The 26305-nt window shown below is 39.6% G+C and overlaps 1 protein-coding gene across 2 annotated transcripts in view; it reads left to right on the top strand.

Annotated features, from left to right (window-relative positions):
- BICDL1 (BICD family like cargo adaptor 1) overlaps positions 1–26305 on the top strand; it is an 80215-nt gene that overhangs the window by 2465 nt on the left and 51445 nt on the right. For both annotated transcript variants that reach the window (XM_070386038.1, XM_005891472.2), the window contains exon 2: positions 3770–3985. In XM_070386038.1, the coding sequence (XP_070242139.1) occupies positions 3770–3985 (216 nt within the window). The remainder of the gene's footprint in view (positions 1–3769; positions 3986–26305) is intronic.

Here is a 26305-nt window from a genome sequence, read left to right as displayed (position 1 = left end):
TACACTTTTTTCTTCAGAGATTTAATCTTTATTTAGTTTTTTAAAAGTATGCTTTTGAAGTCCAGGATTCTCTTTTTCCCCCATTCCAGGTGAGAGTGAATTCTCTCTTAATGCAGAGGTAGTCTCTTGCCTAGGTTACATTTTCTTCCCTCTTCCCTAGGCCAATTCTAATGATTCTGGCACTACTTTTTTTTTTTTTTTTAAGAGGCAAAACAAGTATGGTGGGACTTCCCTAGTGGCCCAGTGGTTAAGAATCTGCCAATGCAGGGATCTGGGTTTGATCCCTGGTTGGGGAAGTTCCACATACTGTTCAATATGGCCAAAAAAAAAAAAAAAAAAAAAAGAATAAATGTTCTTGTTAAACTTTTTTGTTAAAAAAAGTAAGGTGAAAATGATTACATAATTGGGTAGTAGATTTAGTTAAGCAAATGCAGGAGTCCTTGTTTACATTCAGTGCTTGATCCACTTAAATAGTATTTTTTTTCTTTGTATCTTTCAAGAACCATATCCTGGACTTAGGAGAATAATATGCTTTTTTGGTTCGTGGCAGAAGTCCATTTCTGTAACAACCAATTTTAGGTGAGCTAGTGATACTAACTTCTTCAGAGTTTTAAATAAGCTGTTTTTAGAATGGTTTTAGATTTACAGAAAAATTGGAAAGATGGGACAGAGTTTCCATATGCCCTGCCCCCAGTACTTGCCATAATTAGTAAACCAATAGTAATACAGTATTATTAGCTATGAGGCTTTCTTGGTGGCTCAGATGGTGAAGACTGTGCCTGCAATGCAGGAAACCCGGGTTCCATCCCTGGGTTGGGAAGATCCCCGGAGAAGGGAATGGCTACCCAGCCCAGTATTCTTGCCTGGAGAATTCCATGGACACAGGAGCCTGGCAGGCTACAGTCCCTGGGCTTGCAAAGAGTCTAACACGACTGAGCGACTAACACTTTAACTTTTTCATTTAGTTTAATTAGATTTCTTTGGGCTTCTCTTGTGGCTCAGCTGGTAAACAATCTGCCTGCAATGTGTGGGAGACCTGGGTTCGATCCCTGGGTTGGGAAGATCCCCTGGAGAAGGGAAAGGCTACCCACTCCAGTATTCTTGGCCTAGAGAATTCCATGGACTGTATAGTTCACGGGGTCGCAAAGAGTCAGACACGACTTATTAGCAAATAGATTTCTTTAGCCTTTGCCAAATGTCTTGTTCTGTTTCATGATACCCTTACATTTAGTTTCTGTATCTTCTTAGTCTCTTTTTTCCTGTATCAATTTCTTAGACTTCTCTTGTTTTTGATGACCTTGACAGTTTTGACATGAACTTTTTTCTTTTTCTTATTGAGGTGTAATTGACATATAGCATTATATTAGTTTCAGGTGTAGATATTGCCTTTTAAAGTACAGTGTAACCCCAAGAAACAGGGAATAGCATGGACAGAGCCTGACCGCTACACTTTCTGATATTCTTCCTAGAGTTTACTGGTTAATTTAGCACTTCACTGAAAATGTAATTCTGGGAGAAACCTTTCTTTTCTCAGAATAGACAGAAGGCTAAGTTCTGTATGTACGTTAATAGGAAAGTCTTGACTTTTTCCCCCAGAGTGTTGGGAAACCTGAATTAGGAAGAAATGTAAGGACAGAAGAGATTAATCAGCATCACTTGTCCTCAACCCTGCCTCACTCCCTGCACGTGGATTAGATTGTTTTAGTCGCTTAGTTGGGCTGTTCACTAACAGCTGTTTGCGGAATATTTTTAAGTCTCTCTGTTCTTTTAGAACACAAGCCTAATTTATCTGGCCTCTCAGTAATACTGTGATTACTGAGTTCTTGCTGTTGCCTTCTGCTCAGTCTTTTCCATTTTGGAAAAACTCAATAAAACCAAGTATCACAATTTTAGAATTGTAATTACCATTTACTTCTGCATCTCATCTTTCTGAAGTTTGTGTAGTGACTAAAACATCCTCATTTTTGGAAGTTTAGCAAAATGAGGGAAGCATAGAACAGAAAATTTTCATGCTGAGAAGTACAAGTCCCTCTCTTGAGAGAAAAATCTTTTTTTAGGCACATCTCAGATGTGAAATAATGAGACTGGTTTTCTCGTATAACTGTACACTGCCCCTTAAGGCTTTCCAAAAGAGGCATCCTAAAAAACATTTGAAAGGTGAGAACTTAGATGGAATAAGAGTGTAGATTCACAAGGTGAAAAGATGTCTGAGTACGCTGAGGAGAAGATGCAATTGCCTGTCTTAGCCTGTTGAAACAATCTCAGTGCTTGATAGTCAGCCTTTAGTGCATCAGAATTTCCAATAGAACCTAAATAGATGAATGGGTAGATAGACAGATGCCTTCCTAGGCCTCATCCCATTCTTTACTGAATCACAGTCTGGAATTAGTGTTTAGGTGGATATATTTTGAACAGTTATATCAGAGATTTTCTGACAGCAAAAGTTGAGGACCATTGCTTTACTTCTCATATGCATCTCATATACTCTGAGGTATTTACTTGGTTTTTTGGTACTTGCTATGCTTTTTTTATTGTTTATTTTTAAAATCTATTTATTTATTTGGCTGCATCGGGCCTTAGTTGCAGCAGGTGGGATCTTTTGTTGTGTTGCGTGGACTCTAGTTGTGGCCCGTGGGCTCTCTGGTTGTGGGATGGGTCAGTCAGTGTGTCACGGAGGCTTAGTTGCTCTGTTCCAAGGCATGCGGGATCTTAGTTCTGGATCAGGAATCGAACCCACATCAGCCTGTATTGAAAGGTGGATTCTTAACCACTGGACGACCAGTGAAGTCCTCATACTATGCTTTTTAAATAGGAGAACATACTTGCGTCTGAAAAGAGGCATTCATATTTATCTTACGGAAACAAAAAGATGTTCTTATTTCCTTCAATCCAAAAAGAGTTCTTTTCTGTTGTTGCTCCTTCAAACCATCTGTACTTTTCCTGTATACCATTTGTCACACTGTACAACATAATACTTTTATCAATCTCTCACTAGAGTGGAAACTCCATAAAGGAAAAGATCAAGTCTCTTTTGTTCAACATTACTTCAATGACTAACCTATAACAGTCAGTCAGGAATGAATGAATCAGAAATAAACATGCAAGGATCGTAGGCCATGATTTAATAAAAGTAGGTCTGAACTTGCCTTAATGATTCTGAAATGCAATGCTATATATAGCAGCAAATATTTATTGAGTTGTTATGTAGAGCATTAAACAGTCAAGTAAGGGAGACCCCAATCCCAGCTGTCCCATTTGCTAGAACAGACCTTAAGCTGGTTGCAGAATCTCTTCTGTTGCTTCATTTTAAGAAGAGGTGGTTGATCTGGAGGATCTCTGAAGTCCTTTCTGTCTCTGAAAATTCTAAGTGCCTGGTGTTATACCAAACATAACAGATGACAGCAAAAGAAGCTTTCTCAAGGGCTTGTTTTAAGTTGCTTAAATGTGTATTTCACTGATTAATAGATGACTTACTAAATTTCAGGTGAGTTCCTAAGTCTAGAACCCCCATGTCCAAGGACAGGAATAAACATAATAACATTAAGTATTTCAGTAGGAATGCGTTCTCTTTGTGAAGTTAGCCTTCCCTACTCTGGCAGAAAGGGATATTTTTGCAGCTGTGAAATGGGCAACTTGTCCTACATGGCAGAGTGTTTTGTTGTGCTGACTGACTAGGAAAAAGAAAAGTTAGAAGAGTGTGAAAAGAGAAAAAAAATTAATGACTCTGGAATTTTTTAACAGTTTAAAAATCCTCTTCATTTTCACCCAGCACTTAGAACAAGAGAAACACGAACTAAGAAGACGATTTGAGAACCGAGAAGGCGAGTGGGAAGGGCGTGTGTCTGAGCTGGAGAGTGATGTGAAGCAGCTTCAGGATGAGTTGGAGAGGCAGCAGGTTCATCTACGGGAAGCAGATCGAGAGAAAACACGGGCCGTCCAGGAGTTATCAGAACAGAACCAAAGGTTATTGGACCAACTCAGCAGGGTGAGTCACGAGTTAAGAACTTATGGTATTAGAAAAAAAGAATTTATGGTATAAAATACTAAAAGTTGAAACAGAGCTTCTGTTTAATGTCATCATATATATGGTAAGAGTAGTTCTCATTTTTGTTGCCTTTGGTATTGATACCAGTAAATCAGGTATTTTTCACCTCTTAAGAATTTCGACTGGGGTGAACTAGGTGCCAGGAGCAAAGACCCTTGCTTGTCACCAACCAACTTTTGGCAATCATTTAACTTGGGAGTCTTCTCATTTTTAAAATCTAAGAGTTTGCTTAATGATTTGATGTTCCTTATAGCTCTACAAGTCTGTGATTCTTTTACCTAGAGAAAGTCTGTCACTGGTAAAATTACGTTAATGCATTTAGTTCAGATATTAAATGGTGCCATCTTTTAAAAAAAATAAATTTACCGTTTTTCTTTTCTTTTTTTTAAAATTAATTAGTTAATTTATGTTTGGCTTCCCTGGGTCTTGGTTGCTGTGCTTGGACTTCCTTGGTTTCAGCGAGCAGGGGCTACGCTCCAGCTGCAGTGTGCAGGGTTCTCTTGTGGAGCGCGGGCTCTAGGTGCACAGGCTCCAGTAGTTGCCACCCATGGGCTCAGGAGTCATGACATTGGGGCTTAGTTGCTCCATGGCATGTGTGATCTTCTGGACCAGGGATTGAACCCGTGTACTCTGAATTGGCAGGTGGAATCTTAACCACCGAAGCACCAGGGAGGTCCAAATGGTGCCGTCTTTAAACTGAAAAGGTTAGGGAAAATTTCTAGAGCAAATGATTTTCAGTGTGAATGTACATTTCTTATTATTTAAATATGAAAAGAGGTATGTGTAGCCGTATATATAAAATGTGTTCTCTTTATTTCTACATTAAGTAGAAGTTCTTTATTTGTACCTTTATAGTGTGGTGTCATAGAAGTATTAATTAACCAAAGTCAAGAGAATGCAAAGAAGGAGTATGAGAGCTGAGTAGGTGGAAATCTAACTTAAATACGAGCACACCTTTTAACAAATGCAGGAATGTTGTTAATGCCCTGGTCTCTAAAGCCACTTACTTTTGAAAATTAAGAGCTGGATTTACTTTTGTACCTCGTGCCTTCTTATGTATTGAAAATAAAACAAGTTCAGTTACTCGTTTTAGAGGAAAAAAGAACTTCTACTCTGATCACACCCCTAAGCACAGATGCCCTTAGGAGAGCACTGCCCTTGTCTGCATGCTTAGTGTTTGGTGCTTAGGTCTCTGGGAGAGGCTCAGCTAGAGCAGCACGTGAAGTTATTTCACTAGGTTGTGTCTTAGTTGCTTCTCATGGGGACCTTGTGCTGTGCTTAGTCGCTCAGTCGTGTCCAGCTCTTCGAAACCCCGTGGGCTGTAGTCCACCAGGCTCCTCTGTCCATGGGGATTCTCCAGGCAAGAATACTGGAAGGTTGCCATGCCCTCCTCCAGGGGCATGGGGACCCTGAGACTGGTCTAAACCTCGTGCCTCACCAAGAAGTACAAAGTAAATGCTACCACTAGAGAAAGGGAGAGGAAGGAGGAGAGGATGGAACCAAGGGCGCCGGGGGCCAGAGCGGGCAGGGGAGAGACCGAAGGGGAGATGCCAAAAGCTTGGGAAAGAGCTAGTCACAGGAGCTCTCAGAATGTATGTGAAGATGAGAATTCAGGTGGTGGTGGAGCTGCCTGCAGGTTTCTCGCTAGGGAATCAGACTGCCATTTGATTGGCTGGAACGGAGGGGCTGGACAGTTCTTCCGGAAGTCATTACAGGGCCAGCTCAGGAGCCTTTCACAGTCAGTTCTAAAACCTTTTTCAGCAACTGGGAAGGGAATCTCTATCCTTTTGAGATTATATAGCTTTTTGAGACTTCATCTATCATTCATGAGAAAATTTTTTAAATTATTGATTTATGACTGTGCTGAGTCTTCATTGCCGCATGGGCTTTCTCTAGTTGTGGCGAGCGGGGGCTACTCTCCAGTTGCAGTGCTCGGGCTTCTCATTGCGGTGGCTTCTCTTGTTGCGGGGCATGGGCTCTAGGGCATGCAGACTGTAGTTGTTATGGCGTGAGGACTTGGTTGCTCTGCAGCATGTGTGATCTCAGTTCTTGGGCCAGGAATTGAACCAGTGTTCCCAGCATTGGCCAGGACCCCTGGACAACCAGGGAAGTCCTTTCATTAAAGATTGACCAGGTCAGCCTGGCCAGATTGATTGATTTGTTCAAAAACATTTAATACTTATTCTGAATTAATGTTTCTTACGGAGACTTATGAAAGGAATACAACAAACCAGAACAATTTAAGAGGAAATTATTTATTGGGAGCTGAGTTCATGTTACAAAGTGACATGAACAGAAGCCGCCTCAACTCTGCTTTTTGATCTGGTGAAAGATAGGTGGTGGGAGAAAGCAAGTTTTAACATAACATAGGGAGAGCCCTCAACTTAGAATTCAGACACGTGTTGAATCTTGACTCTGCTTCTTTACTGGGTGACCTTGTTTATGACTCCCTCTCCTTATCTTTGAAATGGGGGTAAAAAGTTGTACCTAATGCAAGTGCTGTTGAAATCGAAATGAGATAATGTGTTTATGTTAAGCAGAATATGAAGTTAAAGAATTTGTTTCAGTGCTGATGGTTATTTTACTAAGGTAGTATTTTTATAGTTGAGATTCCTGTGCCTGATTTTTCTGTAGACAATTCAGATAAGTGGTTCCCAGAAGAATATGGGAGGATAACATTTCCACTAGATCTAGATTCTTGTTATCTTCTCTGGCCTTGAATGTAGGCCCTTGATGAGTTTTGTGGCTTTTCTCCTTTCTCTCTTTAAGCAGGCCAAGCCCCTTGGGTTTCCATCAGCAGCCAGTTTAGATTGCATTTTATTATCATTTTATTAACTGAGTATTCAGAAACTAGAGGAGTGGAGTACTTTGAAGTGAATTAAGATTCTCTTAGGACAAGTTAACAACCAGCAAAAGTAGTAGAAGGCCATGCTTTTCTTACAGAGTGAATAATGTGTTTTTATAAGCATGAAATGTATGATATCTAAAATGTGTTGATATTTCCGTGATGCTTTTGTCCAAAGTATTTTTTTATTGAAGTATAGTTGATTTATTTGTCCAAAGTATTTTTAAATGTATTTCCTTTGCTGCCATGGCCTCCATGGTTTTTTTTTTTTTTAATGTTTGTTTGTTGAGATAGGATTCATATACCATAATATTTGCTTTTTAACAGTGTACAGTTTCACCATCACCACTATCTAATTATAGAACATCTCACACCTCTCAAAGGAAGCCTGTACCCATTAGCAGTCATTCCTCATTCCTAACCCCCATCCCACACACTGACACCTGAAAACCATTAATCTACTTTTTATCTCGATGGGTTTGTCTGTTCTAGACATTTCATGTAAATAGAATCATACATATGTGACCTTCTGTGGCTGACTTCTTTCCCTTAGTATAATGTTTTCAAGGTACACCCACATTGTAGTGTATATCAAAACCTCATTTTTATGGCTGAAGAATATTCCATTGCATGGATACAACACATTTTGTTTATTGATTCATTAATAAATGGACATTTGGGTTGTTACCACTTTTTAGCTTTTATAAATAAGGCTGCCATAAACATTCATATTCAGGTGTTTGTATGACCAAGATTCTTTTCAGCTCTAAAATAGAATGCTATAATATATATCTCATAAGCTTTCGGATCCACGTTATGATGATGGAAGGGATGGGAATTGTCCTAATTTTATAGCTGAGAAAAACTGGAGGGACCAAAAGATATGTGGCTTACTTAAGGCTCTTCCAGTACAAGACTGATGAGGGTTCCTTTGCCTCAGTTTCAAATTTCTAAGGTAGCAATCAAGGTCACAGGCTTTGGAGCCCAGACAGCCCTGGGACCAGACACCAACTATGTTATGTACTAGCTGGGTGAGTATGGGAAAGTTTTCCCACTTTTTAAAATCTTACTTTCATTCTCTGTATAATGGAAACAATAGTATTATTACTATTATCTGATGTTGTTATGAGGATGGAATGAGGTAATGTATGTAAACTCTAACTATGATGTCTAGCATATAGTGAGTGCTCAATAAATGGTAACCATCATATCCTCCTCATGAAGATGAGATTTCTGCATCTAGTCCAATGTTGATTCTCTAATTTGAGAGGATGGAAGAATCTGACGTGTCCCCAGCACTTATCAGCATGTTAAAACTGTTTTGTCTAGTAGTCAAATCTCTTTTCAAAAATATTTGTGTAAAATTGACCCTCCTGGGAGTTGAGTTAGGTTTATCCTGTAGCACTTAGTATTGACATTGCTGCATATATCCTGAGGATACCTTTGTTGTTGTTCAGTCACTAAGTCATGTCTGATTCTTTGTGACCCTTTCATGGACTGTAGTCCACCAGGCTCCTCTGTCATGGGATTTCCCATGACAAGAATGGGAAGAATTCTGGAGTGGGTTGCCATTCCTTCTCCAGGGGATCTTCCCAATCCAGAGATTGAACCTGTCTCCTGCATTGCAGGTGGATTCTTTACCACTGAGCCACCTGGGAAGCCTTTGTTTCTTCTTTGTAGAAATGTCTAGTTAGGTCTGCTCCCCATTTTTCAGTTGGGTTGTTTTTTTGTCGTTGAGTTGTATAAGCTATTTGATTATTTTGGAAATTAAGCCCCTGTTGGTCACATCATTTGCAAATATTTTTCCCCATTCTGTAGGCTGTCTTTTCATTTTGTTTATGGTATGTTTCCATTGCTGTGCAAGTTTGTTTGTTTTTATTTCTGTTGCCTTGGGAGACTGACCTAAGAAAACATTGGTACAATTTATGTGAGAGAATGTTTTGCCTATGATCTCTTATAGGAGTTTTATGATGTCATGTCTTACGTTTAGGTCTTTATTTTTGTGTATGTTGAGAGGATATGTTGTAACTTCAGTGATTTACCAGCAAGTGGCCAGCTTTCCCAACACCACTTGCTGAAGAGACTGTTTTTTTCCATTCTATATTCTTGCCTTGTTTGTCGAAGATTAATTGACCGTAGGTACGTGGGTTTATTTCTGGGCTGTACCACATCTTCTTTATCCATTCATCTGTTGATGGACATTTAAGCTGCTTCCATGTCTTGGCTATTGTGAATAAGGCTGCTGTGAACATAGAGGTGTGTTATCCTTTTGAATTAAACAGTTTTGTCCGGATATATGTCCAGGACTGAGATTGGTAATTCTAGTTTTAGGGAACTTCCACAGTGTTTTCCTTAGCAGCTGCACCAGTTTACATTCCCACCAGTGGTGTCGAAGGTTCCCTTTTCTCCACACCTTCTCCAGCCTAGGAATGAGTGGAAAGCAGGCTGATGTGACCATGGTGCCATTGGCTTAGGAAGATGAGGTCAAAGGGGAGTAGTCAGTGGCCAGGTGATGTAGGCCCTTTCCTGCCATGATACAGATTTGGGGTTTTATTCAGTGTTCTGCGAAGCCAGTGATCTGCTTTTGGCAGAGGAGCATCAAGACCTGATCGATAACTGTTTTAAAAGTTTACTCTAGCTACCATGGGAGAATGGATTATAGGGGCCAGCAGTGGAAGCCTAGAGGTCAGGGAGAAGCCACTCTCCAGTGGAGAGTTGATGGTCACTTTGGTTATAGAGGTGATGAGAAGGGTTAGATGGGGTGTATGTTTTGAAGGTAGAACCAACCAAGAGTTTTGAATGGAATGGATGGATGTGAGAAAGGGAGTTAAGAAAAGAATCATAAAAAATGACTCCTGGATTTTCATCTTGGGCTCCCTAGGGAATGGTGGCATCATTAACTTGAGAGACCAAAGGCTAGAGGAGAGGTTGGAATATAAAATCGAATAATTACTGTTGGATGAAGTTTGAGCTACCCTTAATATCCATGTTGGTTTCATATAAGTAGAACAGTGAGAATTCTGTTGTATTGAGGTGAAATATTGCGTTAAATTTCCCACAGTCATCTGAGCACTCTCAGGGCCTGAGGCTCTGTTTTATAGTGCCTTCTGTTGATTGTTCCCAAGAATTTATTCAGAGTGACTGAAGCTGTATTCAGATGAGTTCTCATTCCGTCTAGCCCTGACTTCTACCCTCCATGACCCCCTCTTCTCGTTTGTCCCCCACACTCTCAGCCGCTAGGAGAACTGCTCTTCTGAGTTGGTGTCTGTGGAATGACGTGAGTAGGAGGAAGTTGGTGCAAACAGGTGCTTTGTCTGTCTGCTGCCTGTTCTAAGCTGTATTCCTCAGTCTGCCTCTAATGTCTTATCTACACACAAAGAAGGTAGGATGCACAGTAGCTGGAGCTAATCTTCCTGAAAAGACTAATTTTCCCCTGAAGAGCAAACAGATCCCTGTTCTTTAAACAGCTCATTTGGGATTAGCAGCTCTGCATCCGTGTACTTTTTGAAGCAAATTTCTCCCAGGTTTCTTTCTCAGGGTTAAAGGCTTTAAAATCGTGACTGTTGTGGCTCTGCCTGGTGACACACAACCATCCTTGTTTCTAGAACACTTTACAGTGAACAACAGCTGCTCATCAAAAGTAGTTTTAATTATTGACTGGGCTTTTGGGAGCAGGGGCCTGTATTTTACTTGTCTTCTCCTTAAAGTCTGTTTCATTTACCGGTTTTGTGTTGTAGAAAAAAAGACATGGCAGTTTTTAGTCAGCTTATCCTTGAAAGAAGTTTGGAAGACAAAATTATTTTCCAGCCAGACAACAGTAAATTCAGACTTCCAAAAGGACACATATGGGACCTTCTGAGATCTCATTACCACTCTGTGATGAAACGGATAGCAGTTATTCTTTATTTGACAGATAGGAAACTGATCATCAGAAAGTCAGTGAATTGCTGAAGGCTTTAAAGTGGTTATGGATTAACTAGTGATGTTAAGATTGGTTTTTGTACCTTTTCTAGGAGAGGTGGTCAATCAGAAACAAAAACCTCCTCACGTGTATTTCCATCTCGCTGGCTTGTTTTGTTGTTGTTGATATTTGCTGCATGTTGTTTTGGATGCCCCTTAACTTCAGAGTCACTGAGTAAAATGCATCCAGAGGTTTAGGGTCCACTTTCAGCAGCTTGTATTTGTTTTGTCAAGGAGGTACTATGAAGATTGAGAAGGATTTGTTAAGAGGCTCACTTCAGCTAGAAGAGAAAAGGGGTTTTTGCCTATAGGAGCTCTCTGTGAAGACAGCATTTTCAGCTTTTTCCAGATTGGTACTGTTGCTAATTAGTAGGTTAAACACATTAAGGTGATAATTGCTTGTTCGTTCAGCATATGGGTGTTTTTATGGGTAGATTTGTATCTTGATTATTTGAGACTGATCTTAATTATTTATCCAGAGAGAACCGTGCCTGATTCAGGAATCTTAGGTTGGTTCTGTTAGTTACAACTATATCGTGTTTTGATTCTCTTTTTCAAAAGAGGAGAGCCAGAGGTTCTGACACGTTAAGTCTAAGTTTGGGGGGTTGCCAGGCCCAAGATTTAGATGAATCACTGTGGGAGTAGGTTTTCTTAATGCTGCTAGATTTGACTTAGTACATTGGTAGTCAGGTTTGTTTTTTTTTTTAACCTGGGTTCCCTTAGTCTCTGTAGACAGATTAGTGTGCTGTGTTGGAGTGATGGAAACAGAATTAAATGAGCTGCCCCTGCCTGATGTGAGGTGAGGCCTCTAAGTTTTATACCTGGCAAATGATTGCAAGTGATAGTAAGGTTGGCCTTTACTGGCAGAGAAAACAAAAAATGGCCACAAACTATGCACTCTGTTGTTACCTATGCTGGCTGGCCCGCAGGTCTGGTCCCTAAATACTGTTGCCTTGAAAAATAATGTATCTGTATTCAGTGAGTAAACATAATCATTAATATAATAATCGTAATCATAATCATCAGCAGAAAAGCTGATAATGTTTTAACTGTGACAGCGTCTTCTCCATTGTTCTTCATTGGTGTCCAGGACAGTGATCCAGTATTCTCATATAATTTTTAGAACTGAAAAAGAACTTCCAGTCTAGCTGGACTAGACTAGAAAATGTTTGTAAAATGTCTTTTTGGAGCTTCCACAAATTTGACTGTTTTTAAAATTTTGTCACGCTCTGAAGAGTCATTACCAGAATACACATATCATGTGCCCTCTTAAGATGAGCGCTACGTTAAATGAAGGAAAGGCCGCTGGTGTCTCAGGCTGTGCCGCCAGCTCACCTTGCCTTTGTGCCCTCTCCGGTAACTCAGTAGTATGACACTGTTGTAAGATGAACTGCGTATAAACTGGTCGCATTTGTAACTACTTCAGTGCTTTAAAATCAAAGCTGAATCCACAATTACATTGATACAGAGTAAAGCTAGTACTATCATCCTTATCCTCCAATTTCAATTTTTTTAAAGACCTAGGTATTTTTAATGATCTTCTAAATCTTAGTTAAATTTATAAAATATTTAATATTAATAAAAGGTTACCCTTATCTGTATCTGTTTATCGAGGCTTCTTATAAGATTATATATGGGAAAGCATATGGAGAGGGAAAACCCACCCCCACCACCACACTCATAACTTGGACAGCCATTGGTTTAGATCAGTGGTTCTCAAACTGTGATCAGAGGAGCCATAGGTTTCCAAGAGGTACCTCAGAATAGTTTGAAGGAAGGAAGAGCTGAAAGGGACATTTTGCTGGTGGATTCCTGTCCCCTCCCCCATTTCCATTTCAACCTGAGCAGTTTTATGTTTCATGTATTAAAGTTCTGCTTAATATTTTATTTGTAAAAAATATTTTTTCGCCTGTATATTATAACATGATTTGTAAATCACTAATCCATTAGTGAGTAGTTAAGCTGAGCAGGATGGCAGACTGCTGTAAGTGTGCCATGTATACCATTTTGTTCCAAATAGAGAAGCTGCTGGTCTTTTTGTACTCAGGCAATATATCTGATAATCACAGATTTGAATAAATTCCTTTGAAGCTATAACCTGGAATAGAATTTCCAAAGAAAAAGGATGTGTTTTTCAAATTGCCCTAGGGTAGTACGGTGATTTAGTCTCTAAGTCGTGTTGGACTCTTGGGACCCCATGGACTGTAGCCTGCAAGGCTCTTCTGTCCATGGAATTCTCCAGGAAAGTATACTGGAGTGGGTTGCCATTTCCTTCTCCAGAGGATCTTCCCAACTGGGGGATCAAACACAGGTCTTCTTCATTGCAGGCAGATTCTTTACTGACTGAGCTACGACATACATTCATTTTTATATTAAGTAGAGTAACATTAACTGTTACAACAGATTAACCCTAAGATCCCAGTGGTTTTTGTTTTTCATTCTCATAAAATCCAAATGATGTTCCTCTTTAGACATGAAGGAAAAGAAAAATGGAATTCTCCTTTAATGGAAAGGGTTGGCATGGAAAACAGAAGACCTCAGTTCTAGCCCATGCTCTGTCACTAACTTTCTGAGCTTAAAAAAAATTTCACTCTGGGTCTCAGACTGTGACTGTAAAATGAGGGAATTGAACTAGATGTTTCTTCCACTCTCTAAATGTCCATGTATATAGATATTTATGTGATCTCTATTGAAAAGAAAATGCTTAAGAGAAACATTCTCACATTTATGTGGTATATGGGGAATCTGAGAGCTTTGTAATGTTGCCTTCTTTACATATAGAACACATCCATCCTTCTCTGAGACCAGGGATGGTTTCTCCTCTCAACAAAATTCATTGCCTCTGTATAATGAGAGATAGAGGTTGAAATGATTGGTGTCACTACAAAATGTATTTTCCATTCTAGTCATGACGTGTAAGGTACTTTCCATGCACACAACTGATACTATAGGCAGTGAGGAGGTGTTTACATGCTTTTCCTGTTTAAAATTAAGCAGCATGGTGCAAGCGGCTTTTTTTAAAAAAAGCCTGACATTCCCAGTTCTCTACAGATAAGTCCGCCTTTCCACACTGCCCTAGTATTATTAGTTGCATTCAGTGTTGCATGTTTATCATTTGCTGAACTGGAAGAATTCCCCTACACATACCTCTCGTCATCAGTTGCTAGGTTACAGCTTTTTACATGGTCCCAGTCTGGTGATGTTTCTATGGATACCAGTCATTCTTTCCACTATGACATTGCTGTGGTCAGGCTCAGAGTGCAGGGAAGATGTAACCATGATGTCACAGGTGTTTTAGCATATGGCCTTCCCTCTAGATTGATGATAAGACTTAAGTAATAGATGTCAATTTCATGTTTTCTAATATTATATAAATTAAGGAAACAAGGTATTAACTGAATTTTGGATATACCTCATCACTTCAGATCTTTATTCCATAATTATTTCACAGAAATAAAACTAACAAAGTTATAAACTGTTCACAGAAGACCTTCTGTTCTCTGTACATCCAACTCATGCTCCACACAGTCAGCCTCTTCCCTCCTGAAGGGAGGGCTGCCAACAGAGGATAAACATTAACTTGTCCTCAAAGGTTAGGGGCACTGACCTGTGATGCTCTTTCTCAGACTCAGTTTATTTAAATGATAAAGCCTGAGGTCTATATTTTCTTGCCATTTAATCTCACAATGATGATGTTTGTTTTCCTGCTAGGCTTTAGACAATATGAAGGCAAGGACTGTGTCTTTAACTGATTTTTATCCCAATGCTTGGTATAGTGCCACACACATGGCCACAATCCTGTAAAGGTTTATTGATCTGAAGACTGAAAGCATAGGTAATTACCACTTTGACTTCAGATTTCTAGAATAATGTTTTAAGATGGTGAGAATTTCTTCTTACTAAAATTTTGAAGGCCAGGCTTAACCCATTACTTAGCTTCTACCGTATGACTCTTTCATCTTACACTTCAGGAAACAATTAGGGCCTTAAGAGGATGTGACTCACCTAAGGTCACAGAGCAAGAAAAGCTGTGGTTTATGCAAATGTGTGTTATAAAAAGTCTGTAAAACACAGAGTTTAAACTCTGTGCAGTAAAATTAATTCTCTTTACTTAAGCAGTAGTGTTTTCTTTTGTGTAGTCTGTATACAGACAGATTATTGAAAAGGAACTTCAGTGTTTAATAGGAACTCTACAAAAAGCATACCAGTTTTTATTTAGAATCGATTCAAAGCCTTGCAGTCTATTTAAATATTTGACTTATTCTTCAAAAACCAGATTGAAGTCGAACATAGCATAGGATTGAGGCCAGTTTTTCAAAATTAACATCCTATTTAAAAACTGGCAGAAATGAATTAAAAAGTCATTCCTTGCATGCACTTCCTTAAAGTGAAAGGAATTTATTTGCCAAATAGAATCCTTTGGGGTAAAACAAAGTGAATGAAAAATGTGTCTTCTGAAACACAGACTGCCAAAGATGTTAGTAATGGACTCTTAACTGCCAGTGGGAGAGACAGACAGATCCCAAGAGCATTGGAAAAAATGACAAAGCAGAAGCTCTCAAGAGATGAATTGTAATTCAGCATGAACCTCCCCTCCTTCCTGGGATCAAAGAATCTGCCCCCTCCTTTCTATACAGCCACATCCTTTGTTGAACTTTAGGCAATAATCACACCTTTATCTTGCATTTATGCTCTGCCCCTTCATTTTTTCCTTTTGTCAGATTACCTTCTTCCATGGAAGTTCTGAACAACTCATTGCCTTCTGGGGACTCCCCTTTGCCAACTAGATAAAGTTGAGGCTCCTTGGCATGGCATTTGGGCCCTGTACCATCTGGACCTACACGTTTCCAGCCTCATCTCCCATTCCCTCTCTATGCCCTGTGCTTCGACCGGACTAGTGTGTTTCCTGAGAATGCCCTGTGCTTTCCCTCCTCACTCTCTCCTCCTGTTGCCACCTGTTGGAATTTCCCCAGGCCTTAAGGCCAAACTGAGTTACTGCTTCCTTCATGAGGCCTTTGCTGTTCCTTCCCCACCTGTGTTAATCTCTCCTGACCACCAAGAGCACTTTAGTACTTTTCTTCTGTCACTTAGGTTTTGTCGTCTGTTCCGGTTAATTCATGTCCTTAATTCCATTGAGTCGAGGGCTGTGTACTCAGGGCATCTTCTGCAGGAGGCTGAGCACCTTGATGAAATAGAATGAGTATAAGATGACATTCACAGGTCAAATAGGCATACACTACTTAGTTCTGTGGTTCTAGTGTATAGTAAATATAACTGTTACTAAAAATTTTTACCCAGAGAATTTCTGTTTTACTTCGTTTATGCACCCTCACTCTTGCTGAATTCCTTTACTATTGTCTATATAGCTGGTTCCCAGTCTTTCAGTATGACGTCCCTCCTCTTTTACAACTCTAATCCAGTGACCTTCTACGATATTTTTGAATGACCTTTTTGAGATATAGGGCTTCCCTGATAGCTCAGTTGGTAAAGAATTCGCCTGCAGTGCTGGAGACCCTGGTTTGATTCCTGGGTCAGAAAGATTCGCTGGAGAAGGGAGAGGCTGCCCACTCCAGTATTCTTGGGCTTCCCTAGTGGCTCAGTGGTAAAGAATCCGCCTACAATGCAGGAGACCTGGGTTCTGATCCCTGGGTTAGGAAGATACCATGGAGAAGGGAAAGGCTACCCACTCCAGTATTCTGGCCTGGAGAATTTCATGGACTGTATAGTCCCTGGGGTCACAAATAGTTGGACACGACTGAGTGACTTTCACTTTCGTTGAGGTATAATTTACAGTATAAAATTCACTCATTGTAAGTGTAAAATTCAGTTATTTTTAGCAGATTTACAGAATTGTGCCACCATCACTGTGATCCAGTTTTAGAACATGTCTATACCCCTGCCCCCGCAAAAGTTCTCTCCTGACCTTTTGCAGTCGGTTACCACCCCCACACCCATTTCCACCCTCAGCCCCAGGCAAACACTAATCTGCTTTTGATCTGTATTGATTACCTTTCCTGGATATTTTGTATAAATAGAATCAGACAGCAGGTAGTTTTTGTGTCTGGCTCTTTAGCATAATGTCTGTGAGGTTCACTAACATTGTAGCACATATTAATAGTTCCTTTTTATTGCTGAATAGTATTCAATTGTATGATTATACTATATTTTGTTTATTGGCTCATCCGTTGATAGATCTTTGTATTGTTTCTAGTTTTCAACTATTATGACTAGTGCTGCTTTGATCATGAATTGATTCATGTACAAGTCTGTGTGGACATTTGTTTCATTTCTCTTGAGTGGAATTGCTATCTGATATATCTCTGTGTAACTTTTTAAGTAACTGCCAAACTGCTTTTCAAAGAGGCGTGTGTAATTTTATATTCCCACAAGCAGTGCCTGAGAGTTCCAGTTTCAACACAGGAGGACCCCTTCTTAATATTTTTTAAAATCGTATGCTCTCACGTGATAGTAGAGGTTATTTTAGTATCTGCAGGTCGATAAAAAGAGTAAAAATGACACAGAATTAGTGATACTTCTAGAAGGATATGTATATTCTCTTATCACAACAGCATTTAATGACATGATGTATTTTGTCTGTAGGCAGTGCTTTGTGTGCACTAGAATAGCAATTCAGTGCCCCCAGGATCACAGTTGGGTGTTCCTGGTCCAGATGACTTGTTTAGTAATAAATGTAAGCTATCTTTTTTATCCATCTTCTGTAAAATAGAGACCTATTTCATAAAGTTGTTTAGAAACTAAAACATTTGGTTCATAATAGGTACTCAATTAGTGACAGCTGTTACTGCTGGGGATAGTGTGACTTGAAGAGCATAGGCTTTGGAGCCTTACAGGTGAGAATTCTAACTTTGCTGAACCAGGCTAGAGAAATAGCAGACTCTCCTTTAGTGAAAGTGCCTTTGAATGGAGACAGTGTAAATTCTTAGAAACACTGCTTTTCATGCTTATTCCTTGCTGACTTCAAAATGCTGTTTGTTGTCTCTCCATTTCGTTTGGTCTCCTCTTTTTTGGATTGGAACCTTCTCCCCCCTACCCTCCATTTATCAAAGTCGCTTAGTGAATGCTATTCTTGTATTCTAAAGCTGATTCTCATCCCTGATTGCATATAAGGATCACCCAGGCAGCTTTTGCACTGAATTCTGATTCTTGGGTCTCACCCCCCAGAGATTCTTATTTAGCTGCTCTGGGATGTGACCTGCGCATCACGAGTTTTTTTTAATCAGGTGATTATAATGTGTAACCAGGGATGAGAATTACTATTTCTGATATGAAACTAGGATTGGTAACAGCTGTTCTTGCCTACTTGAGTATCAGCAGCCAGTGTTACGAGTTTCTTAATTCCTTCATCAGTAAAGGCATTAAGCAGAATGGAGTCTCTGGGATACCCTGTTAGAATGACACAAAGCCGCTGGAGGAACCCCTCAGATAAGCACTTTCTTCCACCTCAGTGGTACAGTCAGTGCCTGGAAGGTTGTGTGGAATGAAAGCAAACACTAAGCCCTGCTGCAGTTAGGGCATGTCTCGTCCATCATCACCCCTTCTAGGAGACGGCGTGGCGAGGTGAGGCGGGCTCAGGTTTTGGTACTAGGTGAGTCTGGGTTTACTTTGTTTCTGTTGGTTGCTAGCTGTGTTGACTGAGATTCAGGGTTTGAAACCGCACATTTTTCTCATGTGGACAAAAAGTAGGGATTATTAAAAACACGACCAGAATCATACTATATACCTTACGAGATTGTTAGGATTGTTGCTGCTGCTGCTAAGTCACTTCAGTCGTGTCTGACTCTGTGCGACCCCATGGACGGCAGCCCACCAGGCTCCCCCGTCCCTGGGATTCTCCAGGCAAGAACACTGGAGTGGGTTGCCATTTCCTACTAGCTCTTCTCATGCTTCCTGGCTTATTAAAGAGCAGTTGTATGTGTTGATACAACTCACGCTAAAGACTGTCTTTGACTTATTTGTATCTCTGTGCCAATCACAGTGCCCTTAAAGCTCAGAAGTCTGTAAAATTTGATGATGATATAGAAAACAAAATTTGGTTTTATAAATCAATCTGTTTCCGCAGTTAAACAATTAGGAGAGATGTGGCATTCTAAAATTAGTGCTCAGCAAATAAATGTTGCTACACATTACTTTAATGGCAATATCCCTTCATTTTTGCTTAATGTGATTCATGGTCAGAGCCATGCAATGTCATATAACGAAGGGACAGCAATAGTAGCGCTTCAGTATTTAGCAGGAGGTGGCTTTAACAGTTACAGCAGGCTGAGGTGAGCAAGAGAATGGGTATGAGGACAGCTGTGAAGAGGAATCAGGCAAGGAGTTAGTATCAGAAAAATCAGACACGAGGACAGATAGATAAGCATAAATCAGAAGATACAAGACACGTGAAGTTCATCATGTATTTTTTTTTTCCAAGCTCTGTCTGCAGAAGAACCTAAATTAATCAAATGCTAGTAGTAATGAGTACCCCTAACGCACAGATTTTACTTCCTATATCCTTCCCCACTAGAAGGAACCAGGGCTCCTTGGAGAAAAAGAGAAATTCCAAGTCTGCAGTAGGAACTCAACAGGGTAAGCCTGAGAAATCATTTTGTGCTAGAAACAAGAAAGCTTTGCAAAACCTAATGGAATAATTATATGTGTACTTCAGTTTAGATCAAACAAGCTAATGGAGTTGTGTCAAAGGACACCGAAGGCAGTTTGAAAGGACCCACACTGGCTGAAGTTGTGACAGCTGGAGCATCGGGGAGAATAGTGGCTGCAGTTGATTTATTCACATGAATATGTAAAAATCCATGAGTCCTCAGAAAAGAGACCCTTCCCCCATCCCACAATTGACCGTCTTAAAAATTACTCTAATATCAGCTGCTTACTCTAAATACTGATTGAATTGACCATTTTTCTAGTAGCAGCTATTTTAAGGTAACTGAATAACTCTAGGTAAAGAGGGTATGCTCTTTTTTTATGTAAGAATGCCAGCTAGTATTTGGAGAAGTAATGGTATAATTAGAGAATCACCATTTCAACTCCTAATAAAATATCTGATTCAGGCAAAAACCATCTACATATGATAAAAATTATTAGGTGAAAGGTAGATGGAGAACTGGAAATATCACCCCACAGATTATTTGGTTATTTCAAGGGGAAAAACACAGCTTTACAACAGAGGGATTACATTTTTAAAGGATTGTTAGAACAAGACAGAAATAAACCAGGAAGCAAAAAAAAGTGTATGACAGAGGTAGTAAGTGGCCCACAAAGCCTAAACTATTTCCTGTCTGGACCTTTAAGGAAAATTTGCCAACCCTATTTTAGAGGAACAAGTTAATTGATTTTATAAGGAAGCAATTAGACAAATCCAAACTGATTAACTTTGCCCTATACCTGAAATGAACACAACACTGTAAATCAACTATACCCAAAAATTAAAGATAAAAAATAGGGACTTCCCTGGTGGTCCAGTGGCTAAGACTCTGCACTCCCAATGCAGAGGGCCCGGGTTTGATCCCTCGTCAGGGAACTAGATCCCATATCCTGCAACTAAAGATTGAAGAACCCACATGCCCAGCACAGCCAAATAAATAAATACTTAAAAAATAAATTAAGTTAAAAAAACCCAAAATAGCATGAGAAAAAAAAAAAAACGAAAAAAGATTAAAAGAGACTTGAGGTTTATTCCTAGGTGTTTTGTTGTTGTTGTTGCAGTAGTAAATGTTTTCTTAATTTCTCTTTCTGATCTTTTTTTTTTTTTCACTGTATAGCAATGCAAGACATTTCTGTGCATTAATTTTGTATCCTGTGACTTTACTAAATTCATTGATTAGCTCTAGTAGTTCTCTGATGGCATCTTTAGAATTTCTATGTACAGTATCATGTCATCTACAAACAGTGACAACTTTACTTCTTTTCCAATTTGAATTCCTTATATTTCCATACTGTCCTCCAGAGTGAGGCACCAATTTACATTCCCACCAAGAGTGCGGGAGGGTTCCCTTTCCTGTACATCCTCTCCAGCATTTATTGTTTGTGAGTTTCTGATGATGACCTTTCTGACCAGTGTAAGGTGATACCTCTGGTACTACCTTGTACTACCTCATTGTAGTTTTGATTTGCATTTATTTGATAATTAGCGATGTTGAGCTTCTTTTCATGCGCTTTTTGGCTGTCTGTATGTCTTCTTTGGAGAAATGTCTATTTGGATCTTCTGCCCATTTTTTAATTGGGTTGTTAGGTTTTTAAACTTAGATTTGCATGAGCTGTTTGTATGTTTTGGAGATTAATCCCTTGTCACTCTCTTCACTTGCGAATAATACCCTCCAGGTTCATTGATGTTGTTGCAAATGGGGAGATTTCATTCTTTTTTATGACTGAGTAGTATTGCTGTGTGCACGCATGCACATGTGTATCTATCACATCTTCTTTATCTGTTAGTCTTTTGATGGACAGAATGGTACTTGCCAGCACCAGTGTCCACAGAGTAGAACAAGCTCCCAAAACGGCTGCCACCAGTGTCTGTCCCCAGTGTGAGCTCCAGTTGCCCCCTGCCTCTTGGGGGACTCTACAAGTTCAGCAGGTGCATCTGACTCAGGCTCCTTTCAAATTGCTGCATCTGCCTTGGGTCCTTTAGCAGGTGGGATTCTGTGTGCACCCTTTAAGACTGGAGCCTCTATTTCCCACAGCCCTCTGGGTCCCCTAAAAGTAAACCCCACTGGCCTTCAAAGCCAAACATCCTGAGGACTTATCTTCCTGGCACAGGACCCCCGGGCTGGAGAGCCTGATGTGGGGCTCAGACCCCTCGCTCTTGGGGAGAACCTCTGAAACTGTAGTTACTCTCCTGTTTGTGGGTCACCCACTCGACCATTTGGGTCTTAACTATACTTCCACTCTGCCCCTCCTACTCACCTTCTTGTGCTTCCTTCTTACCTTTAGCTGTGAAAGGTCTTTTCTGGAAGGTTCAGGTCTTTTTCTCATCAGTAAGTTCTCTCTGAATAGTTGTAATTTTAGTGTGCTTATAAAAGGAGGTGAGCTCAGGTCTTACTCCTCTGTCATCTTAGGAATTCTTCCTGGCCATTGACAGTTTTTTTCCTAAAGATTTATTTGTTTTTGTGGCTGTGCTGCTGTGTGCAGGCTTCTTGTGGCTTCTCTTGTTGCAGAGGATGGGCTCTAGGGCACGTGGGCTCAGTAGGTGTGGAGTCTTCCTGGACCAGGGATTGAACCCATGTTCCCTGCATTGGCAGGCAGATTCTTAACCACTGGACCAGGGAATCCCCCTGGCCATTGGCAGTTCTTATTTAACTTATTTTTTAATTATTACAAAAGCAGTGCATGTATCCTGAAGAAAATTAGAAAATAGAGACAAGCGGAATAATGAAAAAATAAAAACATCACATGTCCACCTTCCAGAGATCACCATTGTAACAGCTTAGTGTAAATCTTTAGGAACCTTTTCCTAGGTATATGTAAATTCATCTATACTTTTTTAAACCAAATCATATGCTGCATGTATTGTTTTGTAACCTGCTTTTTAAATTAATGACCTATGCCTTTTTACTGCAGTAACTTTTCATTATCTTAACTTCAAGCTCATATTCAGATTTTCCCAATTAATCTCCAAAGATGTTCTTTTACTCTTGGTTTGCAAATCAGGATCCCACCCAGGACCATGCATTATGTTTGTTCTAATATGTCTGGTCCCTTAAGTGTTATTCTAGTGCAATTCCTCTTTTTCACTGACATATTGAAGAAACTGGGCCAGTTGTCCTGTAGAAAATTTTAGCCTCTGATTCCTCATAATGACATTTAAATCATTCTTCTATTCCCTGGCATATCCTACTAACTGGAGGTTATGTATTACAGCTTGCTGGATTCAAATCAAACATTTTTTACTAGATGTGCACTTTAGGATGATAATGTGAGATGCCCTGTTATTCAATTGTGTTGTCTCACTTTTGACAAGACACGTAATCTGTGGAGTTTTCAGGCATTGACTTTTTCTTTATTAAACTTTTTATTTGTATGGAGTATAGCTGATTAACAATGTTGTGAAAGTTTCAGGTAGATAGCAGAGGGACTCAACCATACGTATACATGTATCCATTCTCCCCCAAACTCCCCTCCCATCCAGCCTGCCTCATAACATTGAGCAGAGTTCCTTGTGCTATATAGTAGGACCTTGTTGGTTATCCATTTTGAATATAGCCATGTGTACATGTCCATCCCAAACTCCCTAACTATCCCTTCCCCCCATCCTTACCCTTGGCAACCATAAGTTTGTTCTCTAAGTCTGTGAGTCTGTTCCTGTTTTGTAAATAAGTTCGTTTGTATCATGACTTTTTAGATTCTGTGTGTAAAGGATGTCATACATTGTTTCTGCTTCTCTGTCTGACTTCACTCAGTATGACAGTCTCTAGGTCTATTCATGTTGCTGCAGATGACATTATTTCATTCTTTTTAATGTATGTGTAATATTCCATTGTATATATGTACCACATCTTCTTTATTTCTCTGCTGATGGACATTTAGGTTGCTTCCATGTCTTGGCTATTATAAACAGTCAGGCATTGACTTTTAAAAGATTCTGCTTTCCACACCACCAAATACTGTTTCTCATCCTTTGTGGTCACTGAGCATTTTGACAAAAATAGCATATCACCAACTAAATTTTCACATGTTTCCTGTGGTTTCCTGTGGCCATACAGTTTTGGTTCATATAACCTAGTGTTCTGATGTTGGAAAATGAACCAGTATTACTTTTAGGCTAACATAAATTGTATTTTATCTCTAAAAATGAGATTAGGAAGACTTTAACCATAATGAATAAAATTGCCTGACAAACCAAGAATTGTCTTTTAATGAGTACAGGTTTGGAAACACGCGAAATACAATCAAGGCATAAAGTTATGGTACTAGAGTTAACTAAACACAGAGGGGTTTGAGAGCTGCAGCCTCGTGGTGGGTCTCCTTCCCTGGAGTGGGAGTGCTAGGCTGGAACAGAAGTTTCTGGTTCTGGGCAGTTGATCCCTAGAGACACCACAACATGTGACTCTAGTTGGCATGTAAGGACATCCATGAAACTCCCAAACTAGAATTTGGCTTCACATGCCAATTTCTTTGAAAGGATTCAGGGGTCAGCAAACTATTTATTATCTCATCATTGCTGGTGATCAGGAGTCAGCCTGGCTTCACTGAGCCCCATGCTCTAGGTCTTACAAGCCCCAGCATAAGCAGACCCCACCCTCTGTACAGAGCAGCCACTCCCCAGACTTTTGTGGTGATCGTTCCTTACCTGTGCTTTCTTGTGAGTTTTACTTGCTAAGTGTGAATCCATAAATAATCCTGTTTTGTTTTGCCTGTTTGGGGATTTTACACCAGTGGAATCATACAGCATGGTCTGTTTTGTGTGTAACTTCTTTTGCTTAGCATTTCGCTTTTAGAGTTCATCTGTGTTGATACACGTATGTTAGGTAATTCACTTGCTTTGGTGTATTGTATTCCGCTGTGTGAATATATAACGTACCTATTGTTCTGGTTAATGGTTGTTTATGGGTTTTAGCTGTTAACAAATAATGCTGTTATAAGCAATCTTGGATATCCATTCTGGTGGCCAGAAACACATATTCCTATAGGATATACCCATAGGGAATTGCTAGGTACATAAAGCTTTGATGGCTTCTCTGATTATTCTTGAAGATAGATTCCTAGAAGTAAAATTAGTGGATCAGAAAGTGTAACCATGGAAGGTGATTTCAGGACTTTTATAAATTTACTAGCCTTTATTCTAGTTTAATTCTATAGTATAAACTAGCTACACTTTGTTCAGTTGGCAGCAAACTATAGAATCAGGAATACAACCAGTTCCTTGTATTGTGAGCATCAGACTTGTTTTTTCCCTCAAGTTAATCTGGTAATGTATTTTTCCTTTTTCTTCTTTCTAATTTATCCCCACTCCCCCATTCTCTGCTTCCCCTTTGGTAACCATAAATTGGTTCTCTCTGTCTGTGAGTCCATTTCTGTTTTATAAATAAATAAGTTCATTTGAACTATTATTTAGATTCTGCATAGAAGTGATATCATATAATATTTGTCTTTCTCCGACTTTCTTCACTTAGTATGATAATCTCTAGGTCCATCTAGAAGTGTACTTCTGTCGTGCTTCCTGATACCCATTCATGTGAGTCTATGTAGTAATTATGGCTGATTGGAAGGAAACTTAGAACTGTTGAATATTATTGTATAGAAGTCGTAATTTGTCCATGATCAAATGTATAAATACATTGATTCAGTATGCTTTTTTGGAGGATTCACTTTCCAGAACTTAAGTTCTATCAATTGAATGTTTTAATGTATGTGCTTCTCTGTTGCTGCTTTCGCTTTAGCAAATGTGAAATGTGTTTGTTCATTTACCTGTTTCATGTCCTTCCTTGAATGTAGCTGCATCCGAATCAGTGCCTAACAGTGCCTATCAGTGCCTTTCCTGTGAAGTATGTTTAGTAACTGTGTTGGAATAGTATCGGATTATGACGTTATTTGGAATTACTGCCATTTTGGATTTTTGCTTTTCCTTCATATGTTAGGTGTGTTAGTGATTATGATCATTTTCATTTTTATAGCACTTTCTCCTCCATCTGGGATCTCTCAGGTGACAGGTTATTTGGATTGTTTTCGGTTTGGAATAATTATTCTGATATTTAAATAAGCCTCTGTCAGAATGGGCCCTAATTTTCATTTCTATATTTTTAAGCTTCCCTGCTCTGAAGAATTTTCAGGCTTATTAGACTGCAGTTAGTTAATCATCTCCATCATTCCATCCCAGATAGACATGGAAGATGACAGAAAAGAAACAGAAACAAGTTTAAATAGAATAGTGCTTAGCTGTGAGATAGCACCTTATACCTGAAAGCTTTAGCAAACATTAACTCATCAATTTTCCAACATGTTGGAGAAGTGGGAAATGGGTTTTTATTATGTATTTAGTGGCTGAGAAAGTGAGATATGCTTTTGATCAGAAGTGGACACTCACTTGGAACAACTTCCTTTGTTTAAAATCATAGACATTTTTTGTAGCCAACTTCCCATAATAAATTTCTGTTTTTCTTAATCTGAAGTTTTTGAAAGAGGCTCATCCTCTGACCTTCTGTTTTTCTCAGAAGGAGACAACTGAGTCAACTTTAAAGCTTATGGGTTCCATTTTCATGAAGCCAGCACCCTCGGCAGTTTCCAGAAGCAGTAAGCTCCTCCTGCTCTCTCACCATCTTGGAGAAACAAGAAAATAGACCAGATGCCAACTCAGAACACAAAGTAACATCTCATTGTCCCTGAAGGACAGTTTGGCTGTGGGCAGAGTTAATGTCCCTGTGCTGGAAGGCCTGAGGAGACAGAGGCCAGATGGCTTACCTGAGTTGCTTATGTTCATCCAGCTAGGAAAGGAGTCAAGCGGC

This window comes from Bos mutus, chromosome 17, assembly GCF_027580195.1.
Source record: "Bos mutus isolate GX-2022 chromosome 17, NWIPB_WYAK_1.1, whole genome shotgun sequence".
NCBI classification, from domain to species: domain Eukaryota; kingdom Metazoa; phylum Chordata; class Mammalia; order Artiodactyla; family Bovidae; genus Bos; species Bos mutus.
Note: the sequence above shows the minus strand (reverse complement) of the source record. Positions and strands in the feature narration are given on the sequence as shown.